The 27,665-nt window shown below is 35.7% G+C and overlaps 3 protein-coding genes across 4 annotated transcripts in view; 1 reads left to right on the top strand and 2 right to left on the bottom strand.

The window, feature by feature from the left end:
• Nucleotides 1–27,665, top strand: part of LOC5570087 (myb-like protein Q) — a 476,649-nt gene that overhangs the window by 268,907 nt on the left and 180,077 nt on the right. The gene's annotated exons all lie outside the window — the stretch shown is intronic.
• LOC5570085 lies at nt 634–3,072 on the bottom strand. The gene is made up of 4 exons (XM_001653022.2): nt 2,566–3,072; nt 2,381–2,472; nt 2,162–2,306; nt 634–1,445 (listed from the first exon to the last, which is right to left on the bottom strand). The coding sequence occupies exons 1-4, from the start codon at nt 2,690–2,692 to the stop codon at nt 1,303–1,305; spliced, it is 507 nt and encodes a 168-aa protein (XP_001653072.1). The 5' UTR covers nt 2,693–3,072; the 3' UTR covers nt 634–1,302.
• On the bottom strand, nt 16,550–17,947 carry LOC110675572. The gene is made up of 4 exons (XM_021840902.1): nt 17,481–17,947; nt 17,115–17,206; nt 16,876–17,038; nt 16,550–16,810 (listed from the first exon to the last, which is right to left on the bottom strand). Exons 1-4 carry the CDS (start codon nt 17,608–17,610, stop codon nt 16,704–16,706), a joined length of 492 nt encoding a protein of 163 aa, XP_021696594.1. The 5' UTR covers nt 17,611–17,947; the 3' UTR covers nt 16,550–16,703.

Genomic DNA, 27,665 nt, shown 5'->3' with positions numbered 1-27,665 from the left:
CCACTGCGATAGAGCAGTTTTTCGTACCTGTTTACCCTACTTAACATCTTCTAGAGTGCGATGAGGAAGTTTTCAAGAAATTGTGCCCAAATTTAACAAAATATTAGGTAGCTAAGAAGCCAGCGATTTGGCAAATATTAGGAAACAGTGAAGATTTCTACGAGAATCATCTCAAACACATTTCACTAGACTTCAAAGATTTCTTCAGATATTTCCGAATGTTCCACTAGGATCCACGAAATTCTTGACAACAAAAAAACAAATATGCCCTCTGCAAGCGGTTTTGAATATTTTAAGAAACTTCCTTATAGGAGCTGATCAACGACCTTTCTATGGAAATACGATTTATACAAATAGCCATAACTTTTCAAAATCTCAATCGATTTCTATAATATTTGGAGCGAATGTCTCTTACTTGAAAAGCATTGAAACCGTCATGACATTTATAACATTTATTTTGAATTGAGCTAGAAACCCTAAAAAGAAACTCTTGCCCCACTTTACTCTACCGCTAACTATTTTGTACAATTTGAAAGAAAACTAATATTTTCATTCTTTTAATCATCAAAACACTTCAAATTTCATGGCCATCAGTTAACAATTGGGATTTGTCATCTCACTAAGGTAAAACTATTGTTTTTGATTGTATATTCAATAAAAGATTCAATCATTACTAACTTGATGTAGTCGTCACAATAAAATCAACATTCAGTTGTTTTGAGCTGCATACTTTCATGCAATAAGTGGATTCTTTTAATTTCAAAATTTGGATTAAAATTCAAAACAGAAAGATAAACGTATGATCAATGCTAAGAAAAATAATTATTTTTGTACATTTGAAACTATGGTTTTAAATAACGCACTTTAAAGTTAGAAACAGAAGTAAAAATACGAATTAGATCTAGATTAGTGTATCACAAAATCTCTACTTAAGGTTCGTTATATCAAGAACACACGGTATTCGTACACGTAAAGCTACATGGACCACCAAACGCGTTGTTAGCTATTGCATTTGTGCCTAAAACAGTCAAACATATTAATCCAGATTCTCGAGATTCTGGTGTGATAATGATCAAACTGTTTTCACCTTCTTACTTTCAATATCATCTTCAAAGCTGCTTTCTTTTTTTTAAGTAATAGTCTGCGTTAATATGATATTTGATTGTTAATCATTATTCAAACATTTTGAATAAATTAGTTCATCCGTTGACAAGTAAATCTTCTCTTCTTACCCTACACATACCACAGTTCGAGACCCTTTAAGTCTGTAGTAGAATGGCACTGCACGCTGTCAAATCAGTCTCAACCCCCGATGGTAACTCGGTCCACCTCTTCCGGGCCGTCTCTGTCGAATCGCACAAAGTTGTCATCGGTTTTTTGAATCGGATCCACATCGAATAATCTCATCAGCGCCATCATGCTCAGCACGACGTACGGTACGATAACTGTTTGATAAAAAGACATTATTGAACAAAACTGTGGAACATTTTTTGTCTCACGCACCAAGCCGTTTTCAAACATATCATAACACGTCTAGCTTTTGAGATATTGGCTGTAGAAAATGCATTGTTTAGCTACATATATCAATAAACTTGCATACAAGTTTTCCAGCTTGTATGGCGATTTGGCTGAACCATTTACCAGAACTCTCAAAATGTTTGGGCTAAATAATACTAATCAACAAAGTTCAGAATCCTTTCGATGTTTAACAAATATTTTTTGATGCTTTAGAAAAGTATAAATGAAACTAATTTTGCATAGTTACTACAGGAAAGTTGATAGATCGATTCAATCACAATTAAATCGTGAAATATAAACTGAACTGTATCTTACTTGAATTCTGAAGTTATATTATGCATTTGGTGAGTAAAATCACTTCTTATGCTTTTTGGAACAGAGCCGGCTTCTCAGCTTATTATTCTTAAGGAAAGTTTAATAGTTTTAGAAATCAATTATAGTTTTAATTTAATATGAACATTAAAAAAAAACAAAGTAATTTACACAATTTTGGCGACTTGTAGCCCAAAAATGTGATATGCTGGAAAATTTCTGAGAACGGCTTCAGCTTCAGTAATCCCAAAATTACTAGAAACATAATTTGATATTTGAGACAAGATAATAAAATGCATCACAAAGAAAAATACAATCAATTCAAACTTACACAACAGGAGAGGTAGGGTCACATTGAAAAAGGCCGTTTTGTACCAGCCATCTCCGGAAATCACCAAATACATATCACGCAGCACCACCATGAACAGCTCAATCAAAAACAGAACACAGAACGGGTAGAGAAACGTCTTCCTTTCCTGCAAAGTGGTGAATGAAATTTCATTATCAAACTTTTTAGGTAAACAAACCGCAACCACCGTAAGCTACGTACCTTAACGATTCCGATGATTAGCAAGCTGTTGGCAATCATCCAAGCGATTCCTAGTATCAGAACCGGTATCCCCGTGAAACGTAAATCGATTACTGGACGATCAAAACAAAAAAAAAAGATGATAAAGTCATCGCCAATGAAGCTACCATTTCTCGTTTAATGGTTTCCAAAACCATTCTACTTACAATCGTATCGAGTGTGGCCGACAGTCGACATCAGGGCCGTAAACAATGGGGTCAGAATGCTGCTCACCGTGCAAATACAATAACCATGGAATTTGATGAAAAACCGCAGAAATTTATCCATTTTCATTCACCGACAAACACACGACTAGTTGATTTGAAGCTTTCCTATCACCAATGACAATAAAACTCAGCTTGGGTTCAACGTTTTCCCAATTTTCAGTCTGCTGTTGTGCGTTTCAAATGATTATGACTTCGTTATTTTGACAGCTACCTCACATTGCTCTGCAAAAATCGTGCTCTTTTGCTCTTGCTCTCTCCCGAAGATTTGAGAAAATCTCAGAATTTCATTCGCGCGGTCAACAACCACGAGCAAATTGCCATACGTAAAATCACGCTACAATATTTTAAATAGAATCATGAGAGAGGCGATTGAAATTGGTCTTTTTTTTAACAATGATGCATGATTCACACATTTATTATGGCTTATATATTGCTTTGCAATACTAAGTAAACTGTATTTCACAATAAGTTTAACAACTATCCAAGAGATTAATATATTTTGAAAATCTTTTACATATGCTAGGATGCTCTCCTTGTGCAGCTGTTTCTTACCTCGATATCGGTGAAAGAAAAGAAGAGAATGAGTCGTCGCACTCTCTGTTTTGTTGCGCACGCGCGGTGTTTTTTGTTGCAAAGCATTTGTTATGGTCCAAAAGTGTTGCGTTGTACTAGGGATGTCGCAGTGTGAAATGGGAATCAAGTGTAATGATTTTCATTTTGTATAAATTAGGAACGGTTTGAATTAAGTGGTGTAAATCTGTGTATACATTAGGGCGATTCAAATTTTAAAAATGTTTGAAAATCCAATCTCCCTTATGCTCCTTACCATCCTTACCATAAAAGATTCTGCTCAGAGGATTCGAACATTAATAAGAGATAAAAATAGTGTTCTGTGAAATTTACAGCTTTCTAAGTGGTGATTTAATAGTGGCCCAAGGACAATGTAGGTTTATATGGAAATTACTATGGAGAAATTTTGAGAAATGTTCCAAACACGCTAGTACTGGGATAATAAGTTTGCACTTACATTACAGTACAAGCGTGCTTAGAACATGTCCTAAAATTTCTACATAGTAATTTCCATATAAACCTACATTGTCTTTGAGCCACCTAGAAAGCTGAAAATTTCACAGAACACTATTTTTATGGTAAGGATGGGAAGAAGCATATGGGAGATTGGATCCTCGAACATTTTTAAATTTTGAACCGCCCTAGTGTACATACGTTATATTATTATGTATTGAATAATATTAAATTTTTGTATTTCTTTGAAGTAACGATTCGAATAATTGGAAACATATTTTAATCCATTTTCTTGTTTATCTTTCCAGGTACGTATCACCCAATCATACAGATTTATTTTAAATGGATTAACCAGGTAGGCTTTTATTGACCAAAAATCTTTTTTCAGAAACTGGTACGGAGTCCTAATTAAAATAATTACGTTTGAGAGTGCTGCAGAATTACGATAGGGTCCGCGTACGATTAGTAGACAGTCTGCTCTATAGTGACTATTTACACTAGTGGCTTTCCAAGGCCGGTTTGCTATTAATCGTTGCAATCTTTTTTTTGACATGAAGCTATTTATCTAAGTACCATGGATTCACAGCCTGATTTTGTTAAAAAAATGATCGAAATGCATTATGATCGAGATGATTTATAACAAGGTTTATTACATGCGGAATTTTCTACTAACTGAATAACTGAAGTGTTATGTTTGTCTCCATTCCATACGAAATATGTATTATGACTTGGTACCGTCATTACGGCGGATTTGTATGATAGCGCACTGGACCAGCACTAAATAATTTACCGTAACGCAGTGCTGATCCAAGGTGATATCATACAAATCCGCCGTAATGCATGGGAATACATTTTTCGTGTGGAATGGAGACAAATATAACAACTTCACTTATTCGAATTGACTGCTACTGCCAGAGCCGTAGCGTGGTCTCATGGCGCCCTTGGCAAACCTCCCTTTGGGCGCCCCATGTCAATTCCATTTTAATGATGCAAGTTTGTATGTGATCTAAGTTTTCGTAAAACTTCCCAAGTAAAGTGAATTTAAAGTGGGAAAAGGCTCCACGTATGTCGAGTTAATGTTATACATTATAACATAATTATTGCTCTAGAGGAGAAATTCCCCACTTCAAATCAACTTCAACTGTACTTATACAGTCTAGCATTACTGTATACCTATGTCTAGCTATGTATACCGTTTATATAAATAAATTGCAAATAAGTACTATTCAATTGTCATGAAATTTATTTTTTAATACTAGGACGACTACTAATTATCGAAATCCACAAAAAAAATCATGATGAGACTTGTGTATTCACTTATTGAGAGTACATTTAAATATTTGGTAAATATCAATAAAAGGTGAACTTCAACAGTTCTGAAGAATATCTATAAAATTAATAAAAAAAGTGTACATCTAAAAGATGTTGTTGTTGTTTAGCTTCATTATAGAGACTTTCAGACCTAAGCTGGTTCGTCTGTGGGAGATCTAAAAAATATTTTGAAGAAATACATAAAAAAATTATTGTTTATGAGACGCATCTGCAGAAACAACTGAGAAATTTTTCTTGAAATAGCTGGACTTTTTTTTAATTTTTTGATTACATGAATACAATGTTCATACATTTGTTTCAAACATAATTGCAGAAGTTTCTAGACATTTTTTTAATGAATTTGCATAAGAACATTTTTATAGTTGGATTACCAAGAGTCATCCAATAAATAGAAGCAAATTCATCAAATACTCTTAATAAAACTTAATGATATAATTAAATAAGCCTTTTTCATATTTTTCAGTGTAATCAGAGCAGAAAATTTTTGTTTTGTCAAGATATTATCAAGAAGTTTAATTCCCAAAGCTAAGTATGCTGTTCCGCTAAAGAAGATTAAAAATTTGAAAGAAAGAATGAAATGCCCAAGTAACAATGAAAGCTGAACAGCAAGAGTATTTGCTGAATATTGGCTGATCAATGGTGTACAAGGCTGAACACCGTGACAGCTGAACAATAATTTGAAGAAAAGCTTATTAAACACTTTTATTCAGCAGTATACTAAAAGCTGAATATCAAGTTGAACAAGCTATTTTCCATCTACAATTTAAACTTTTGTGCAGCCAACCTGAATGATATTGATTAAAGGTTATTTAAAGCTTTAATCAAATCAACAGCCATTGTCGAAAAATTGTTCACCTGTATGTTGATAAAAATAAACATACCGAAATATATACCTACATTGGGTCGAACACTAAATTTATTATTATAAAACTGTTTCACCGAACAACAAAATTTTCACATCCCGAAGCAGACATGCTGTAAACGCACAAGGGTCTATCATTTGTCGACAAAATCCTAAATCCGGCATCGATGACCTTGTGTAGCAACTGTACGAAATCGAAATCATTACCAACTTGCGTTGACAACATTTGAAAAGCAGAAATTAAAAATTACCGAGGATTCTATTTTGAAACAAAAATCACAACACACTTTGACAGCTAACTCAAGTGTTTTTGCATAGCGCTGTTATCACTTCTTCAGCCTCAATGCAGCCTTTAAAATAGCCCTTATTCAGACAGAACAATATGTTAGTCGCTTGCTGTTAATGATGTTCACACAGTCTCATGTGGAGCAGATGTCAAGGTAAGTGGTTATAAATCAGCGAATCCCAGTTCAAATCTCAATGGCACATATTTACTAATCTTCATCTTTAAATTCCAGCACTTTTCTACACTATGTGTTTGAAATTGTTAGTTGCGTTGATAAAAGCCAAAACTATAAACCTGTAAATATTTTTTTGGTTATTTTTGAATAATGGATGAATAAGCGGTCGTTAAGCTTTCGAAGGTTGCCATCTGTTCTAAAAATAGAATTATGGTTATTGAAAGAGGCCTGAATAAGCGCATGCTAGACCTTTATTCAGCCTTCTATATAGCTTCAATTAAGCTTAAGGCTGAATAAAATCGCCAGAATTAGATGTTTAACAGCTGAACAACAGTGAATGCAGGCTATGAACAGCTTTTGTTCAAACAAAGGCTGAATTGAATTAGCTATAAAAGCGTTTGATCAGCTTCAAATTGTTACCTGGGTTTGGGCGCCCCCCATAGGCTGGCGCCCTTGGCAGGTGCCAACCTGGCCAACCGCACGCTACGGCACTGGCTACTGCTGACTAACTGATGTAGCTAAGTAAAAATTGAATCGAATATTTGGAAAAAAATATCACTTAGGGAGTTAAAATGTCAGCTATTTCTCTTCTACACTGAACGAAATCTCCCGCCACGAATTGAATGAATTTTGGCTTTTTCGAGCCCCATGCATATTTACAGACACATTCATGATGATTTTCATCTTTGACGAAATGAGCTTAAAAAACTGCATTAAAGTCATCCAATTTCGAAATGATTTCAACCCTTCTAGAAGCTGGATAAAACTGAACGATTACCATACATAAATATAAACACACCAGTGTAATACTAACTTATAATTCAAAACGAATCAATTTCACAATTGATAACTCTCAACTGTCGATAGTTCCACTAGTTTTATTTGAAATAAGTATTGATAATAATAATTATTATCGCCAGGAATAGATGCCTCTCTAAAGCGAACGTATTTGACTCCAAAAACTACATGATATAATTTGGATTCTGTGGATATCAGTGATTTATGAAAGAATACATACTTGAAGTAAAGATAATCCTTGAAAAATTCATCATAACACGCAATCACGCAATCAGGAGATTCGGACCCAACACGCTGCCGCCGCCATATTTACATTACAATTAACAAGAGTAATTTGACAGCTAAGATAACATTGTTCGGTTTGGGACATGCTAGAAACTAAATCCCGTCATAACATAAATGTTTTTCATTTTTGTAAGCATTATTCAAAAATCTACCTAATGTCATACGGATGTATAACGGAAACCATCGCAGAATTGGATGATTTAAGTTCTTTTGTCGGTGGGTTCATCATATGCTTGCATTTTCATTTGAAATGAGAAATGTGATGATTTCCACTGAATACCACTGCGTCTCACTTTTTTGTTTCCAACACCAAAATACTACTAATTAATTACCGTTTCGGTTGTCGCGCGAATTTTTGTAACGCGAGTAGTCGCGCGTTGTACTTCGCACAACACCCTTGGTTTTTCATGTTCAACATGAATCGCGATCTAGATTAAATAAAGAAAAACCGTCTTCGACAAAGTTGTTAAGAAGATCAAGGGCTTATATGCGGTGATTATTCAGTTCGGAATTTCGCCACCAGGCAGCGCTAGTGAGCATGAATCTTCTGTTTTGCAGATATCTCAGGAGCCTGATCACCACCACGTCTTTGGCAAAGTTATTTAATAAACCAAGGCATATCATTATTCAATCCAAAACATTCGAGATTTCCCACCAAGCGGCGCTAGTGTGCGTGAAGCTTTTGTTGTGCTGATATCTCAGAATCCTGACTACTTATAAAAATGGTGTCTTCGGCAAGGTTGTTGAATAATCCAAATGGCCACTAGCGCCGCATGGTGGCATAATCTCGAATCTCTTGATAGCCCTTGAGCTACTGAACATGTTTGCCAAAGTTGTCATATTTCTTAGTGACTAGGTTCCTGATATATCTGAAAAAAAAAAACTAAAGTTCCATGCTCACTAGCGCCACCTAGTGGTCAAATTCCGAATTAAATGAGGCTCCACCTCCATAACAACTTTACTAAAGACTCAATGTTTCGAAATTACTAGGATTTTGAGATATATCGATTTCAAATTGAAGTCAACTTGAATCGTATATAATGCGAATTCTATGTACATTTCTCGCATAACCTAAAAGCATTGGTAATCGAGTGTGTAGCTTCTTGTTTCTAAGCAAATTAATGGGCCAGCATGAAAACTATCATCACTGAGATCTAGAGGAGTATCTTCTCTTCATCGTAGCATTGTTGAGTAACGTGTAAATTCATTCGTTTGCTCGGTAACAACAAGCTACACACTCGGTTACCAATGGTTTTTAGGGCGAGATCACAAACTATGCGAGATTTGTTGATTTTACCGCATTATAAAGGGCCATACTGTAAACAAAAACTTTTGAGTTTTGCTCTTGAGAAGATTCTTGAGGAATACATTTTGGTTTGGTGTCGAAACGAATCTTTTCAAGTATGTTGATAAAGCAGAACAAACTGCTGAGTAAACATTGCAAAATATCGTACACACAATTACGACAATTTACTTTAAGTCAACTAAAATAAAGTTGATTTTATGTTTGACGTTTGTAAATCTATAAAAAAAGTACCGGGTACCCCCGTTGGTTTGACCACATTTAATCTGAACACTTTTTAATTTGTACCCCGCTAATTTGCACATCGTTCAGATTAAAAATGGTTCAAACGTCATTTAGCTCATGGAACGGAGTAAAGTGGAATGGAACGCTGTGGAACGGAACGCAGAATCAAAACAAAACAGTGAAAGAGGTGACCAGAAATACGTTTCTAGGGTGACTAGATGTTCAAATTAAAAATGAACCCCGATGGTTTGCATGAGGTATCGTTTAAATTAACGGGGGTGTACGGTAGTTATCAACAACTAGAAGCATAGTTATTTCTAACAAATCAACTATATTTATAGTTATCTCTAAAACAAGTTGACTATGACCGGAAAAATTATTACTAATATCATATTTTATTCTCCGTGTAGAGACAGCAAACAAATTGAAAAAGTCGATTTATTCTAAACTTATTCGTGTGATTTAAACAAATTTGTATCCAAAACGAAAGTTGAGATCTTGGTCGATCTCTAAACAGTTTTATATGTTATGTGAACATCAATGAAATCAGTGATTTATACAATATTGGCGACCTACAGCACAAAACTGTGACGTGCTAGAACATTTCTGGGAACTGCATCAGATTCAGTGACCTCGAATCTACTAGAGACACATAATTTGATCCTCGCGACACTCAAATATGTAATTTTTGTTACGCTGTGCTATAAATAATTCAATTTGAGGCGGTAGATTTCGTTCAGTGCTCAATTCAGAAACCATTTTGGTTTATTAATATGATTTTGTGGATGATGTTTACATTTTCATGAATTTTACTCCAACAATATTCGTTCAACAAATAGGAGGTGCACTTGTTCCATTAAGAGTAGATTTCAACTAAACTGGATTTCACAGTTGCAACTTTGAAATATCTGTTTATAATTGGTCGTTGCACTGACATTCAGAACATGTTCAGAAAGACCGGACTAGATGATATTTTGGCGTTCTAAAAACCGTTATGAACTCCATCAATAGGGCGGCATTCAAAACTTAAAAGCCAATAGATGAGTCTTTTTGAGTGATTGTAAATACCGAAATTTTGAAGCAAAGAAAGCACCACGGGAGATAAGCTAAACACAAAAAGGTAAATATTCACATTTTGCTTGATTTCCGATTCTCGATCCAGTTTTCTAATTGCAATTAATATTGCACAGTTAATTAATATACATTTTTTGTACATTTTCAATTGTTTTCTATACGTTTTGACAGCTCTCGACAGCTCTCGACTACCATTCTTCCATGTGTTTGTTTTGTGCAATACAAACGACAGTGTCGCCGCTTTGCAACAAGTGAGAAAAACTGAATGTTGGAAGAGTTGTCGTCTGAGCAGGAATGTCACGTCATTTTGACGTTGGATAACGTCTTACGGCAACATACTGGGGTACAATTTCGAAAACCGAAAAATCGCTCGCGTCACGAAAAGTGGTTAGATTTTGAATGTTAATAACTTACTAACGCCCGGATAGATTTTCAAGATTCTTGCACCAATCGATTGGAAATCTTTCTACGAATCGACTCCAACAATGAAAACTTTTGATTCTCATGACTAAACTATTGAAAAATTGGGAAATATCGACATCATTGCGCGATATCTTAGCTACTTTCGTCATTCAAAGGGAAACGCCCCTTTCGGTCTTCTTCTTACTTCTCTTATTATCTCGTGTTCAGTCGAAGCCAACCAAACTCGACTTCACGCGCGCATCAGTCAGTCGTAGACCAGCAACCGGAGAAGGACTCATATCGGAATAAATTTTACACGTTCGTCGCTGCTGCTGCTGCTGCTGTTTATTCCCAAGCTAAAAGCTGCGGGTTCAGTGTTATCGCTCATCATGGCCCTTTGGCATCCAGCTCGCCCATCGAATTCGTCCAGAAACCTTGATAATTACCGTCGGAGGAGTGAGCAAACCATCGAATACAAGGATGGATAAGAAAGCACAAAATTACCGACCGCATTTCAATTTAATCGTCTTCGGTGAGCTTTTGGTGTGTTTCTGTCTAACAATGGAATGAAAACCCAGTTTAATCGACGGTGACTACCACCAACCGTCCTTTTCAGGACGACAATTACATTTTAAAAGAGTTGTGAGAATTTTCCACCGACAATTACTGATGATTGGATGTAATTGATTCAGATTTTGGTCAGTCATTTACACGCAACCATAAATGGGACATGAATTTCCGATTGTGCGCGCGCGGGGCAATCGTCGACAGTGTGTGCATGAGTCGGATAAATTGCGAACGGCACTTGAATGAAGAATCCCTCCCGGTTTGTTTCGCATTTAGTGATGATTGCATAATGCCGTTATCGCCGTCGCTACCTACATGATACTAGAGCGATCAATATCAACTCGTCGAACACAGAGCTAAAACTAATCAGCAACAGCTTTGTTGACGTTTCGATATGGTAGGGCAAACGCTCCCTTAGTGGAGGTAGCTCCAATAGTGGAGGTAGTGTGTTTTGGCATGTTTCGCGCTAATAAATGATTATGTGATATTTTTGTATTATGTACGATGCGAAAATGATACAAGTAATCGAATAATATTCATGAAATTTAACCGTATAACTATTTAAAACAATTATTTTGCTTAGTTTTTTTTTGCTCCTTTGCACCTATAGTGGTGCATCAGTACCCATAGTGGAGCGTCCCATAAGAAATCAATGGTTTGCGCCACTAAAGGAACCATCCTTAAAATATACCTCCACTAAAGGAACAGTGTTCCTATTATTAGTGTAAGGCTTTTTGCAGGGAAATTTCAAATGAATCGTGATTTTTATACATTTGAATGATAGAAGGATTTGAGATCTATCGAATGATACGTTAAAATCATATATTTCATGATCTTAACACCGTGTTTTAGCAGTTTTCCCTTAGGTGCACCAATAATGGTACACTTGCCCTAAGACATTGTCGATCGAATGGAAATACGCACACAGAAAAGACTGCGAAAATGCTACCGCCGCCCGACTGAACGACGGGAACCTATGTTAAACTTTGTTTGCCATTTATCTCTGTTGAAAACTAATCATCCGAAACTATAATGATAACTAAATAAATTATTTAATCAATTGTGGCCCTGAAAAGAGCAGTTGTTTGAAACTGTGCTTCAATGCAATTTAAGCGCGTTCGCCACGGATACGACGAGTATCGAAAGGCTTCGGAACCCACTTAAGCAATCAATCTTAGTGGATCATGCGTGGATCCTCAAGCGGAATATTTGTTTGTTGAGCAAAAGTTACCGCTCATGCTTCTGCTTCCATCGACCAATTGAAGTGTTAATCGAACCAACCAAAAAATAACACAAAATGTTCATAATAGGTCAGAATTGACATGCAACAAATAGTGTGAAAATTGATTAGAAGAGCACTTATTTTCGACCTACAAGAATTCTGTGCCTATTTTCGGATTTTCATACAAAGTAGGCCAAAACGGTACCGAAAATCGATCGGTCGAAAATCATCGAAAAACGGTCGAAAACTAGTGTTGGGTCGAAAATTGATGCTGCTCTCTTAGAAATCTTTCATAAGTTCGTGACAGTCTCAAGCCAGGAAATATAAGAAGCTAAAGTTATCCAACGTCACTTTGGCGGTCGTATCTCGGAAACAACATCTTATTTTTTTTTAATCTGGAGGAGTTGGTAATTTTGTCTGGAAAAGTCTTAACCTCCTATGTCGTGGATGTAGAACCTTATAAACTCATTACAAAACCTTACAAATTCGTGGAAAATTTTATCTGGACCTTCCAGATTTTTGTAAAATGGGACCTCAAAAATCTGTAATGTTCCAGAAAAATTTGGAAGGTTGGCAACGCTGTGTCTGAGCGTTTTGCTACTGGCGCCAACTGTTTACATTTAAGAACGATGCAAACAGTCGTTACAAAGACGAAATAAAGACCTCCATGTTCCGTGCAGTTGTCAAAAATGTTGTGGCACATAAGATAATAGAGCAAAGTCTAGAATTTCGTGAAAAGTGTACCGTACACCCCCGTTAATTTGAACGATACCTCATGCAAACCATCGGGGTTCTTTTTAATTTGAACATCTAGTCACCCTAGAAACGTATTTCTGGTCACCCTTTTCACTGTTTTGTTTTGATTCTGCGTTCCGTTCCACAGCGTTCCATTCCACTTTACTCCGTTCCATGAGCTAAATGACGTTTGAACCATTTTTAATCTGAACGATGTGCAAATTAGCGGGGTACAAATTAAAAAGTGTTCAGATTAAATGTGGTCAAACCAACGGGGGTACCCGGTACTGCGATCTGTCATACTTGGGTACCTTTTGCAGCACCAAGGGACCAAATGCAGTACTAGATGTGGTACCCATTCAGAACCCGACTATGTCTCTATTTGTCTGTGGTCGTTACCTTATTCTGATTTTCCGATGCTATTTTGATACAGATGTATCATCCAAAAGATAAGTTCCATTATTACAGCAAATAATTCATATATATTGATATATGAATGCTTGGGGCACTTTTTCCTTATAAAATACACTTAGTTCATTTCTACTGAACACCGACCAATTTCTTTTCTACCATGCTATTTGAAAACATTTTCATCTTGTGAAAATCCACTGAAATTTGGTCCTTTATACAAAAGCTGATGAAAAAACTTAAAAAAAGAGCAATTCTCGTCCTATGTTGTTAATTGTATTCAGGGCTATAGAGGAACATATTGTTTCCAAAGAGAAAATGTATTTTGACGATTTTCTTAAAAAGCAACAGTGGCGAGTGCTTTGAGAAGGACCGAGCAGACAAGTCGGTTTTCGCGTCTCGTATTTTTTTTCCCTTCCGGAATTGCGTGCGTTTTGTCGGGCTGTTCTGTGATATGGCATGAGCCATCAAGTCGGTTTTTCGTGTCCCAATGGGTTTTTTTTTTCGTTTATTTAGCTCGTGTGTTTTAGGCGTATTGCTGACGAAATTGAAAATTTCTTTCCTGTCGACCAGCGTTGAGAACCTTCCAGATTCGTCTGGAACATTCCAGATTTTTCAGGTCGCATTTTATAAAAATCTGGAAGTCCAGATAAAATTTTCCACGAATTTGTAAGGTTTTGTAATGAATTTGTAAGGTACTCCACGACATAGGAGATCCAGATTTTTCCAGACAAAATTGTCAAATCTTCCAGATTTTTTTTTAAATGACTTGACATCCCAGCTGTCGACAATGGACTATCAATTGGTGAGCTCGTTTCATACTTCTATGTCTAATTAGTAAAATTTGACTATTCACGTTTTTTTTCGGGACAACAGTACGAATTTCAAGGCCCTTGTAAAAAATGTGCGGGGGTCAAAGCTGAGGGAGCGGTTTTCTCTTTTCAGATAGACGTTTCGCTTGACATCTGTTTTCAAGATTTAAAATCAGATTTATGAATGAGAGGGTGCGTTGATCTGGACATAGTTTGACAAACAGACGGAACAATGACAAAATTTCCATCGACAATTCATTTAACTATCATTTCCAATTTTCTGTGTTCCAAATCGGCGTGCTTCACGTTTGATGTTTTACACTACCATCATCACTACGCAGCAGTCGTGTATTTCGTACAATATGATCAACAGATGATGATGGCGTGAACTAGACGATGGGTTTAGAAGAAATTTGTTTCAAGTTTTACGGTCTGTTTGTCTGTAAGTGGTTTAAACTACTTACCGTCAATTTGTATATGAGCGAAGTGTTTACGAAAAATGAGATTTAAGTGCCAAAATATCATCGTATAGTAATGAAACTTAGTTAAACACAAATACAAAACTCATTGAATATTGATGTTCCTTCTGCAATTCGAGTATTTCCTTTGAAAATGCATTTGTATTTTAAACATCACAACTCTGTTTATTAGAATATCCCTGAGTATCTCTCTTGTGAAGCCTAAATTTTGAAAAAGTCTGGAGCATTGAGCAATCTGTCTTTTTTATCATAATTAAAAGTCTGGCAATGCCAGATTAAACCGCTCTTACCCAGCATATCTGAAGAAGCGTCATAAATGACGTAGCATTTTAGGGAATACAGGGACCATGTATTAGGTATGAGAAAATAGGCTACGATAAGGGAGGGGGGTGTTGAAAATTGACCAAAAAATGCTACGTCGGTAAAGTTGAAAAAACAACAAGTCGAAAAACACAGAACATCTAGAAATAAGAAATGAATAATAATAATAATGTTTGAAATCATTTTAATAAAGAAGTTTAAAAAATCCATACCTTAGTCAAGATAGAGGTAGACTACTCAAATTAAGCTCACCATTACCAAGAGGCAAATTCCATTGCAGAAGTCTGCCATGCTTGGTTGGGAAAATTCTTCGTCAAAACAAACTCTGAGGCTCGAAATATCTCCACTTTCAAGACGGTCCTCTTGCATATCTGAATTGAATGAAATTTGTTTAAAATCACGTCATAATTGTGTACAGAGTCTTCATCATTCACACAATCCAGAGCCCCATGGTAAGAGAGTTTTTTTTTGTTTTCAGCAGATATGTGCTCCTCAAATATCCGTTGCATGACTGCGTCATGACATAGTTCGAATCGATCTGCAAGAGGTGACGTCGAGTGACACATACCTACTTCCATTGAGATCATCACGTGTGCTAAAACAAATAGCAAAGTATGTACCGTGAAGCGGGGTAACGTTGATAGTTTTTTGGAGGAAAAAGACTCCTTAATAATTATATGATAATTTGTGTAATATATAATAATATACAGTTAACTCTCCCTTACTCGATATTCCGTATCTCGATATCGAGTTAGAGAACCATAGCAAAAGTTGGTTTTCATGGCTAACTCGATGGTCCCTTGGATCGCAGTTGCACTGATTTTGTGTTCTGTAACTCGATACCTCCCTAACTCGATAGTCCCTTCAATATCGAGTTAGGGAGAGATGACTGTATATTTCTGAATAGATATCGAACGATTCTTATGTTTCGATATTAAATTCAACATAAATCATTTATTATATATAAATTGGTTTATTTTGAACAAAATCAAATAAATAACGCAAGCGTAAGGTATATAGGGAGTTGCATACCACTAGGCATTCAACGTTACATGGAAATTTTTAATTTCAATTGCAAAAATGGATCAAAATTTTCACAAATCTACGCTAAGAGATTTGACGTCAATTTCAAGTTTTACTATGTCAAGGGTTAGTGACGAACTATCTAAAACTTCATCAAATAATGATCGGAGACCAGATTATTCGTAAGTATTTCAAAACTGGTAATATCTCATCAATATTAACTGCGATAACGCTAACTCTAAATCTTAAAAAAATCTTGATTCCAACGGAAATATATCTGACATGAAATGTCATACTAACTCTCTTGATTGTTGCGATCAGTTTGCTTAACTGGATACTCCGTTTTACGGTACACCAATGATGGTGACGGAAGAATACACGATTCAATGTGAGGATTAAGCTTTAGCTGGATACTTTGGAGGCAACTGGATTTCAAATGTATGCACTGTTCCAATTCTATGATTGGGTACATAATACGAGACATAGTTTGGAGAAGAAATTATATGTTTCAGCAACATTCTTTTTTCGACATTTATATTCGTTTATCACACAGGATCTTTCAAAAATTCTATCGAGATGGCAAACACTTTAATTTTAAATTCATAATGTTTTATCCAATGAATTTTATTCACGACTAATTAGGAACAGTCATAATCATTAAATATTTGGTTTTATAGTCCATTAAAATGATTCGAAACAATGAATAAATACATAAATATCATTACATCATAAAAAAACTGCTATGTCTAGTATTTGGTAGTAACTATAAGGGTCGTATCCTGGTTATCATTCCTCCTGTATCGAAAAATCTGCATCAACGCTAGTAAACTAAACGCCATATTTGGAACCGCAACTGAAAAGTGCAGAACGTTTGTTAGTAATTTATAAAATTATCACTTAATCAAAACAGAAACATACATAAAAGCAACGGCATGCTTGTTTCGTTTGGAGCAGAAAGGTTGAAAAGGATCGTTTCATCAATGCTATGATCACTACTCATTAGATATACGTCACGACAGAGCACCATGCAGAATTCAATCAGAAACATCGACGCAAATGGGCATAGCAGGAATAGGCTCTCCTGAAAAAGAAAAATGGGAATTTAGTGTAAAGTTGAAGGGTAATTTAATTTAAGTGATTTGTATTATCATATGTACTTTGTAAATTCCGAACACTAATGTTGCACATGTAAGAATCCATATTATTCCAAAAATCATAGCTGGAATTCCACCATACCGGATGTTGTGTGCTGAAATAGGATAAATTATATTTTAAGGTGAAGATGAATCGAAGCCAAAGTTCAAATTTTCAAGAGCACGGATCTGGAGAACCAAACATCCGTTTGAGCTGAAAACCTAATCGATTGGTCACCACCAGCTAGTGACCAATCGATTAAGTTTTCAGCTTAAACGGATGGTTGGTTCTCCAGATCCGTGGTCTTGAAAATTTGAACATTGGCTTCGATTCATCTTCACCTTAAGTAAAATTAGTTTTGATCAACCTTTTTACAAACTTGATCATACCTTTAACATATCCGTGTGATTGCTCTGGATCAAGCATTAACGAGGTCCACCAGACCACAACCATGCCCCAAGATATGGCCATCCAATAACCGTTAAATTTAATCATCGTCCGCAATTGCATATCCATCATGCAGTGTTATCCACTTTAATGTAAATCTCGTTTTCAAACTGCCAAACCGAACTGATTTCGATCGCGTCCAATGTTCGAATGTCGCATTTGGTGGTTGGGTCGGTCAAGGGACCCATAAGACATAAATAGTGGACTTTTTACTTGCACGTGAGGGAAGTGTATCATCTTGGGATTCCCCAAGCAAACCTTTCGGGGCACCCATTGATGAATGACGCTCGGCGAGTTTTGATTCTTTCTCCACTTGAATCTATCGGTGATGGGTCGGAAATGATCACATCTCAAACAAACAGACGAAAAGGTTGACAAAATTGAAGCTGTACATGTGTTTATTGTCGTCGCATGTTTTTGAAATTCAAATAAATGGCAAAACGTTTTTGAATTTGTCTTCTTGAATAGCTTTCAAATATTTCTTAGGAGATTTCTTTTATATATTCTATTACGACTCAATACTTAAAATTTTGCCAGAATTGTTCTGAAGATATCTAAAGGAAAGCTTCCTGGAATGTATACAATAATTTTACTAAGAATATCTCTTGAAGATGGGGCCTTCCTTAGTCGAGTAATTAGAGTCCGCGGCTACAAAGCAAAGTCATGCTGAAGGTGTCTGGGTTCGATTCCCGATCGATTCAGGATCTTTTCGTAATAGGAATTTTCTTGACTTCTTGGGCATAGACTCATCGTCATACCACACGATATACGAATGCGAAAATGGCAACTTTGAGTAAGAAAGCTCACAGTTAATAACTGTGAAAGTGCTCATTGAACACTAAGCTGAAAAGCAGGCTCTGTCTTAGAGTAAACGTAATGCCCAAGAAGAAGAATAAGAAAATGGTATTCCTAAAAGACCATTAATTTCACATCCTCGGACGCCGTGCGTGAAATGAAAACAAACAAACGTTTCAGCGCTCACTATTTTTCTTCAACAAGCTTATTATACCACCACCGACAATCACCATCCGAGGTTTCACAACAATCGTACGTCATGAAACATAATCAAACGCCTCTCCTTCGCTGAATTTTGCACATCCTGTCTCTGGCCGGCATTGCGAGTAAAACCGTGACGCATTTGTCTAGATTTGGTACCGATCATCCACTCAAACCTCGAACCGCGGCAACGTGGTGATATCGCTGATAATGAGATCCCATTCGTATTTTTGCATGTTTCAGCATCTGCAATAGGGTGCTGCTTATTGTTCTAAAATTCTCAAACCCAAAAGTTTTTGGCTTCCATTTGTTAATCACGCAAAAAGAAAAACTTTCAAAATTTGAACTAAAAATCTTGAAATTTGCCCGATTGAAATAAGGACGTTGCCGATGCCGTTATCAATATACAAGAGTAGTGAGATTGTATATCGAAAACGCTAAACCCAAGCTCCATTTGATTGGTTCTTTGTGCAATATAACTGTCCTGAGTGATCGCGGAGTAGCTTAGCTTAGACTAATATCAATCTTTGCTATTCCGTGATTGACCGAAGTCAGTGAAGATGCACAAAGAATCAACTAGAAGTTCGGCTGGGATTGGCCCTAATCTTCTTCAGTGTGCATAATTGAGTGCCTCTATTAATACAGGGTCATTAACGACACCGAGCACGTCCTTGTGGTCAGGTGGGATTGGGAGAAGGAATGTTAGTGTGTAACCTTTGCTGTTCGGAGACCGTATTCACCTCTGCATCTCCACAAAGGTTACCCCGGGGATGTGTGTTAATGGGGAGGATCTGTGGGTCACAGGATTCACTTTGATAAGCCATCAGACCATGTTGAAAAAATAATTTGTGAGGTATAAATATGCTTAAATTTCCAATTGATATGAAAAATCACCAAGTAGAAGTAAATAATGTCGACACTTGAAGTGACGAATCATTCAAAGATGGTTGAACAAATAGCAAATCGCAATATTCCTACAGTCAGCCTGCATCATAATATATAATAATAATATTATCAATTCGCTGAAAGTTTCAAGAAAATCCGACATATGGATTGTATTTCCGCATAATTACTTTATTCAATGTCCTTTCCTTCGCTGAAAGCCCGCACCTTCCCCTTAAAACACCTCATTATATTTTGTGCAATGGTGGAGTCAACCTTGATACATATTTATTTTACAGATTTGAAATAAAAGCATGAAACGAGCTCACCAATTGATCCTTCATCGCTGACTGAGCAGCCACAATCCACTTTCAGTTTCATCCGCTCGGAAACGAACAAAGCGCAAAAGACAAAAAAAACCGCTTCGGACGCGCGAAAGCGAACTTGAGCGCTTGGGCCTTCGTATTGCAACTACGAAGTGTACACTGAAAAAAATCCACACCCTTGATCCGTGTGTTTAAAATTATGGATCGATTCATGAACGTCTATGTCGATTTGTTGTGATTTTTATTCACTCATCAACTAACAACATGAATTTCATAGTTTTCCACATAAGTTCCTAAAGCTTTCCATTTCAAATTCGTATGCGTCAACCTATGGGTGTTATGGATCATCACCCAACACGGATTCAGTGCGTTTAAGGCGAAGTAGGCCGTCATTGAAATTTGTACTGGGCATCGATGATTGTGGCCAATCCGTCTCACGATTGCGAATTAAAGAAAATCACTTGGTTTTGCACTGACATTGCTGAAAATGTAGCAGCATACTTTCTGATTGTAAGCTCAAGTAGTGATAATTTGATAAATCAATATTACTTAAGATGACTGAGTTTTATCACTTTGAAATTACAATCTGCAAAATCAACATGGCTAACAAAACGAATGACGGGCTGCTTAGCCTTAACTTATGATTATCTTGTGTCATGATCATCATGTTCAAGTTGGTCGATTTGGAATCGATGAGCTTGCTGTCGATTTCCGTGTTCCGAATTTCTAAATTATTAGTGATTAACCCATAGTGAACTTAATTGCGGATGGACCTCGTGGCGAACGACAGTCATCATCATGTTCCAAAGAGAAGAGGCAAATTCTTTCTATTAGTGAAGATGCCGACTATGAGGAGTTCATTGTAACTTTCTATAAATAAAATGCATTACTTCCAGCGTTGGATATAATGTATGGTGTTAGAGAAAAATCGGATTCCACTAACACATTTTCCTAACTTTCAGCTTCGAATAAAATGAAATATGCTAATTCCGGGCTTCCCAAATTATGGATTTGCGGCGCCCCGCAAAAAAAAAAAAACAAGTGACAAGCAGAGGAGCCTCGAATCCATATTTTGGGGTGCAAGATTTCTTCTATCAAATTTCTTCTTTCAGTCTCATGACATTCATGTTCTATCACACATGATTAGATAGTCACTACATTTCGAATTCAATAAGCAAATTAGTTGGTTTTCAAGATTTAATATTTAGACATTCATGTTTGTTTCTCATCACAACCTAATTTTGATACACATGTTATTATACCGTGAAGTCAATGACGAAATCCATATGGCTACCACACTCAAATCATGTGGTTTTCCTCATTGCGCAAATCTATAAGTAAAACACACGACCTTGGCGTGTAGATTTTTCTCAGTGTATGTTTCATCAGTTGACACTCGTCCATTTCTTGCATAGAGGTCTACAAGCAAACTGCCACGACTACCAACGCACGATCAATCTTACACAAGTCGATTTCCTCAGAATGAAAATGTATCGATGTTTGTTTGACGACATTTGAGCTTTCGGTCAACGTCAGCCCAACATGGAAGTGAATGCTCGACAGCAATTATGTTTATGTTTTCATTCTCACAGCAAACAATAGCAATGTAGTGACAGTTCTCACAGCAAACAAAGAAAATTTTGTCAACATTGCACTACTACGCAGGCAATTGGATTGGTCTATTGGTATATCGTGTGGACAGAGCCGGCTTGAATATATGTTTTACTTAAGCAGATCAACTAAGATCAATAGTTTAAGTAACATTTAGCGCTAACTTTATGAAAAAGCGAAGGATTTAACTATATCATACTGCGAGACACAATATGTAGAAATTGATAAGCGTGGATTTCAACTGTTTTGTATCTGCCTGTTTTGTGCCATCGTTCTCAACTTCGGATGCAACCGAGGATTTGTATCAAATATTTGGACCACAGCATATTGATGCGAGTCGAAACCTTTATACGAAAAATTTTATACGACAATTGAATAGTCTCTTTAACCAAAAATTCATGAAGATTTCACTCAATCTTCCTGAATTTTTGAAAAACATGAGTTTAAAAGTTTTGAAAAACATGACTGACGTAATTGTATTTTTTTTTCTCTTTTGTAAAATATATGAGAATAACCAAATGAAATTCAACTTTGTTTTGAAATGTGCGCTAGTCTAAATTTAAAGATTTTTCTATCAAGTTTCTGTTAATATCAACCTCATCTTGCGCAAACTTGCGCAATATAGGGTTTCTGTCTTTTGATTAATCGGATTGGATGCGACAATATTGAGTACGGTCATGTATTACACTCATGATTGAATTATTCTGTTTAGGTGCCTTCAAAAAATCATACAGGTCGGACTCGATCATCCGGAGACTCGATTTTCCAGGGACACGATTATCCGGTATTTGATTATCCAGAATTTTAGACTCGATTATCCAGAATTTGTTTTTTGGTGTTCTTGTTTTTCAATTATTATGAATAAATCTGAGATAATTTGGTATTACAATATACAATATGAATGGTTTTGCAGTTTTAAACGTATTTCACAAAGCAGTTGAGTATCAGCAAGTTAAAAGGAAACTGACAATCTTGCGGCAAGCGCTTTGCCAATCTTTGTTGTGTTGTCAAGGTGAGGATAAAAACAAATAAAATTCAACGAAGATCCTACCCAGCAAGTGTCAATATAGGCGAGGATAGATTGAGTATTTTCGTCCCTGCTCCGAATAATCGAGTCAGACCTGTATTTGCTTAAAAATCATACAATAAGATACTAATATCACAAATAAATAGAAGTCCTGGATAAATTTTGCTGCAAATTTTTCACTCAGACTTTGAAGAAGTTAGTAGAGATGTTGAAGAAATCTAAAAAACCTCAATAACATTTGATGACTTCTCTAAAAAAAAAGTGGAAAGAATCATTGCTAGGTGATCTTGAAGACAATCTTAGAGGTGACTCCTAGAATTGAACTATTTCTTGAAAAAATCTCAGTGATTCCTTAAAATCTTAAACAAATTATTAAGGAACAACAACAACAATTTTCCGGTGGAATGCCAGGAAGAACTAGCGACCGATTTTTTTTATGAGCTGGTGGAGAATCGACTGTATGGTTTTATCAATTATGCTTTTCGGCTACGCAGTCTTAATTTTTACAACGGCTAAGAAGTAAAATTGCGCCATTGCTAGTACAAGCTGAGTTAACAAGATAATTATTTTTGCTATGTCATGTACTTAAAACATCCCGACCCGACAGTTAAAGTTAGACAAACATAGGACTACAAATGACAACAATATTTACCCCCTGAGGAAGACACAATTCCCGTGTCGAAACGTCGGGCAAATAAATAAGCCGTGGTAAAAATTAAGACTGCGTAGCCGAGAAGCATCACCGATTTTTTTTTTAGAAAGCACTGAAAAAGTATGGAACTAATTCATGAAGAAATCCTCGTAGGGTTTTACTGAGGAAACACTTAAAAGCACATGATTGAATACCTGAAAAGTTCGTGGAAGAATCCTAAGGGATATTCCTCGTTTTTCATAACATATTCCGTAATGAAAAAAATAAAAAATAAAACGATATGAGAAACAATCACAAACAAATAAAATCAATACAACTCTATGCAAACTACGAAATTCATGAAAATCGTGATTATAGCGACCAGTGTTATAAGCAATCACGTTTTCGCTGACAGTCAGTAGCGCTTCCCTTAAACATTCACAACACGAGCAATTAAACGAATGTCGGAAAGGAAAATGTCAATTGAATGCTTCGCTGGGAAACGTTACGGTTTTGTTTGTTTCTGTCATTTTTCGTAATAGGCGATGCTTTCACTGTATGTGCATTACATGCGACATAACAAGCAAGATCAAACTGTTCATGTATGCAAAGCATATGATTCATGCAAATGTCATCGTGTCAGACGACATTCAATTGACAGTTTTTTTTTGTGTTCTCGATGCTCATTCTACGGCTCGTGCTGTGTGTTTGAGAGATGACGGTAGCGGAGGAATGATGAACAATAAAATGATTGCTGACGAACGAAACGAACGTCACGCAAAGTGTCGAATGTTTACAGCACTGATTGCAACCGACATTACTTCTGTGAGGTGAGATGGGCCAACGCATGGTCTAAGCCTGAGCAACAGACAAAAATGGAGAAAGCATGTAAAGTAGGTGTTATTACTGAAGTTTGCATATGCTAAGACAGTATGATAGACTGCCATAAATGTGCATCTTTGAACTGGTGTATCTTGAACAATCTTCAAATCTTCATTATGACCGCTATTTCCGGATTCCAGTTGATCACGCAACTCCCCCACATAAACAAATAGACCTTTTCACAAGACGTTTCAAATCAGCTGATCGGGAAGCTCTTTGACAGTTCTTTTATGGAAATGACCGCCTCGTGTTTGCACCGGTCCTCCATCATAACTTTTGAACCGCTTGACTGATTTTCAATTTTCTTGGACGAAATGAAAACTAAAGATTTTGATTTTTCAAGAAAAATATGAAATTACACAAAAATTGGTTTTTACATGAAAAAAATTAAAAAATATCCATTTTTCGTGTTTTGAAGGCTTCGGGACCAAAAACTAAATTTTTTATATGTTATAAATGTGTTTTCAGAGTTTTATGTTTATCTGAAAAGTCGTAATCTTAAGCTTTTATTCCATAAAAAAGATTGGAAATCCGTTGAGCTGTTCTAAAGGTAAGATTTAAAAAATAAAATAAAAAATCTAATGCGCTGAGGCCTACAGTATGTGCCTATAAAAAAATGACTGATTCTTTATTCTCAAAAAATTCTATCTCAAATACTAAAAAATATACATTGCTGAAAATTTGACAGTAAACGTAAATTTTCTGAACTGCAAGAAAAAATTAGAACAGCAATAGCCTCTTTGGTCCCAAGGCATTCAAAACACGAAAAAACGGAAATTTTCGATTTATTTTCAAATAAAATATACCATTTTTTGTGAAATTTTATATTTTTACTGAAAAGTCAAAATTTTTCATTTCGTCTAAAAAATTAAAAATCGGTCAAGCGGTTCAAAAGTTATGATTTTTTAAAAATACAAGTTTCGCAAAGTCGCGATTTTTTTGGTCACCCTATTTCGGAAATGATCACCCTAATCAAAAAATCCAAAAACTCGTGTATACTTATTTTGGATTAGGAACAAAAAAGGAAATAGTTTTTCATGGAATGGCTGTATAACAAAATCAATGTTTGCTTTATGGCAAGATGCAGGTGCAGGTATAAGATGTCACGAAAAGGCTTTTTACGTACACAAGTGGAGGCGATATACGTACATATTTGAATATACCGTGCACCCCCGCTAATTTGAACGGTATCTCATGCAAACCATCGGGGTTCATTTTTAATTTGAACTTCTAGACACCCTAGAACCGTGTTTCTGGTTACCTCTTTCACTGTTTTGTTTTGATTCTGCGTTCTGTTCCATTGCGTTCCATTTCACTTTACTCCATTCCATGACCTAAATAATGTTTGAACCATTTTTAATCTTAACGATGTGCAAATTAGCGGGGTACAAATTAAAAAGTGTTCAGATTAAATGTGGTCAAACCAACGGGGGTACCCGGTAATCAAAATCTGAACCCTTACGTGACTTAACTTATGACTACAATGTTGATTTGACAGCTGTTGCGAATTGATCCGGATTACTTTATACGGAAAAAAAATTCGTATGCTCTACTGAATTCTAATCACATGAAAAAAGTAACCTCAAAATTTGAGCCAAAAATATTTAAATTTAGAGGTGGCGCAAGCAAATTTTCAGGTTATGAAAAATGACTTTCAGTTAAGTAAACATAACTTTGTTATTTTTCAACCGATTTTTAAACTTTTAGCATCAATACCTTCAAAATTAAATTTATGAAAACTCTATAGAACATCAAATTTGTCTAAAATCAAAAATAGTTTTAGTTACAAGTAATTTATTCAAAATTTTTCCTTATTTTTCTAAAAATTTCAATTATGTGTGACCATAACTTCATGAATACTCAACCGATTCCAAATCTTTTTACATGATTTTAAAGCTAATTCAATTGGTTTCAAACCTTTCATACATAACATTTCACTAAAAAAATGTCTTGACCAAGTTTTTTATCAAAAACTGAACAAAAACATGATTTTTTAACGAAAAATGCCAGTTTTTTGTAATTTTTTGCCAGTTTAATATTATCTCTGAAGCTGAAACTGTATTTTCTCATTTGTTCATCCTTTGTGAATGACTTTGAATCAATTTTTAAATAATTCTGCAACAAAAATATTTTTGCGTATGTGAAAATATGTATGCACAATTCAACTCGTAATTAAGGCAAGATGCTTTATAAATTAAAGTTTAATAGAAAATATGCAATTTCCGGCGAAAAAAACTTAAATAATCAATAAAAATTTGATTTTTTCATTCAAAAATCATGTTTTTGGGTAGTTTTTGTTGAATAACTAAGTCAAACCCATTTTTTAGAAAAATGTGTTGTATGAACAATTTAAAAACAAATGAATTTGCTTCAAAAACATGAAAAAAGATTCGGAATCGATTGAGTAGTTATGAAGTTATGGTCAAACAAAAATGATTTTTTTAGTAAAATGAGGAAAAATTTGGATAAAAGTATTATTAACTAAGACTAGTTTTGATTTTAGACAAATTTGATGTTCTACAAAGTTTTTACAAATTCAATTTTGAAGGTATTTATGCTAAAAGTTTTAAAATCGGTTGAAAAATTACAAAGTTATGTTTATTTCATTGACGATCATTTTTCATAACTTGATAATTCACCTTCAAGACACTTGCGCCACCTCTAAATGTTAATATTTTTGGCTCATATTTTGAGGTTTCTCTTTCAATGTGATTAAAATTCAGTAGAGCATACGAATTTTTGGTTTTGAAAACTTTTGAAAAATAAGTTGCACCCTAATCTACAGGGATGTGATGTTTCGTCAGAGAACTGTACTTCTCCGGAGTTCATTTAGCTTAGACTAAAACAAGAATGCTTACCATGTGGCAGCAATCCTTTTTCGTACTTTTGTTGATTTTCATGTTTCGTTCATGAACAACAAAAATATAAACAACAAAATGCAAATATTCTTATCTACTAGAGACGTTATCCTGTTTGTTGATCTTCTATCCTTTCCTACAAAAATGTGGATGCACATATGCATTTACTACCTACTTCCTGCTAGTGACTCCGTCATAAATATTACGGCACTTAAATCAATAACCAAACTTAAAAGGATGTGAAGATAACAAGGCTTGTCACACATCGAATGTTGTGCGGTCGTCATCGTCATCGTCGTTGTCTCAATGGTGAGCATGAGAGAGCTCTAAGTAGGTACTCCACTTACATAGGCGTGAATAGCCTTAGGGTGGACCACGGCCCCTTTCCAAGCAGAATCTAAGAACTGACAATCAGAACGTGATTTTAATGGATTGACATAAGAGATTATAAATTTGAAGACAATATCACAACTATGTTCCTATAACTATTGTACCATAGCAAAATTTTATGTTTGCCGCTATTTGGTAAATCTTACAAAAGCTCAATACGATTTGCTAATATTCCAACAGTGAATTTTAGCTACCATATCCAGATCTTCGATCTCCGATATCTTATAAGTCATATCACTTCTAGCTGTCAATATTTCTATTCTTCTTTATGGCTTTTTTTACGTCCCCACTGGGACAGAGCCTGCTTCTCAGCTTAGTGTTCTTATGAGCACTTCCACAGTTATTAACTGAGAGCTTCCTTTGCCAAAGTTGCCATTTTTGCATTCGTATATCGTGTGGCAGGTACGAAGATACTCTATGCCTAGGGAAGTCGAGAAAATTTCCAACCCGAAAAGATCCTCGACCGGCGGGATTCGAACCCACGACGACCCTCAGCTTGGTCTTGCTGAATAGCTGCGCGTTTA

This window comes from Aedes aegypti, chromosome 2, assembly GCF_002204515.2.
Source record: "Aedes aegypti strain LVP_AGWG chromosome 2, AaegL5.0 Primary Assembly, whole genome shotgun sequence".
Lineage (NCBI taxonomy): Eukaryota > Metazoa > Arthropoda > Insecta > Diptera > Culicidae > Aedes > Aedes aegypti.
This window is presented reverse-complemented; position numbering and strand designations above follow the sequence as displayed.

Coding starts and splice junctions, on each gene's coding strand:
- LOC110675572 (XM_021840902.1), bottom strand. CDS start 17,610: ATGATGGATATGCAATTGCGGACGATGATTAAATTTAACGGTTATTGG. Junction 17,207..17,480: donor ATCACACGGATATGTTAAAG/GTATGATCAAGT, acceptor ATCCTATTTCAG/CACACAACATCCGGTATGGT. Junction 17,039..17,114: donor TAGTGTTCGGAATTTACAAA/GTACATATGATA, acceptor TTTCTTTTTCAG/GAGAGCCTATTCCTGCTATG.
- LOC5570085 (XM_001653022.2), bottom strand. CDS start 2,692: ATGAAAATGGATAAATTTCTGCGGTTTTTCATCAAATTCCATGGTTAT. Junction 2,307..2,380: donor TAATCATCGGAATCGTTAAG/GTACGTAGCTTA, acceptor ACCACTTTGCAG/GAAAGGAAGACGTTTCTCTA. Junction 1,446..2,161: donor GACCCTACCTCTCCTGTTGT/GTAAGTTTGAAT, acceptor TTTATCAAACAG/TTATCGTACCGTACGTCGTG.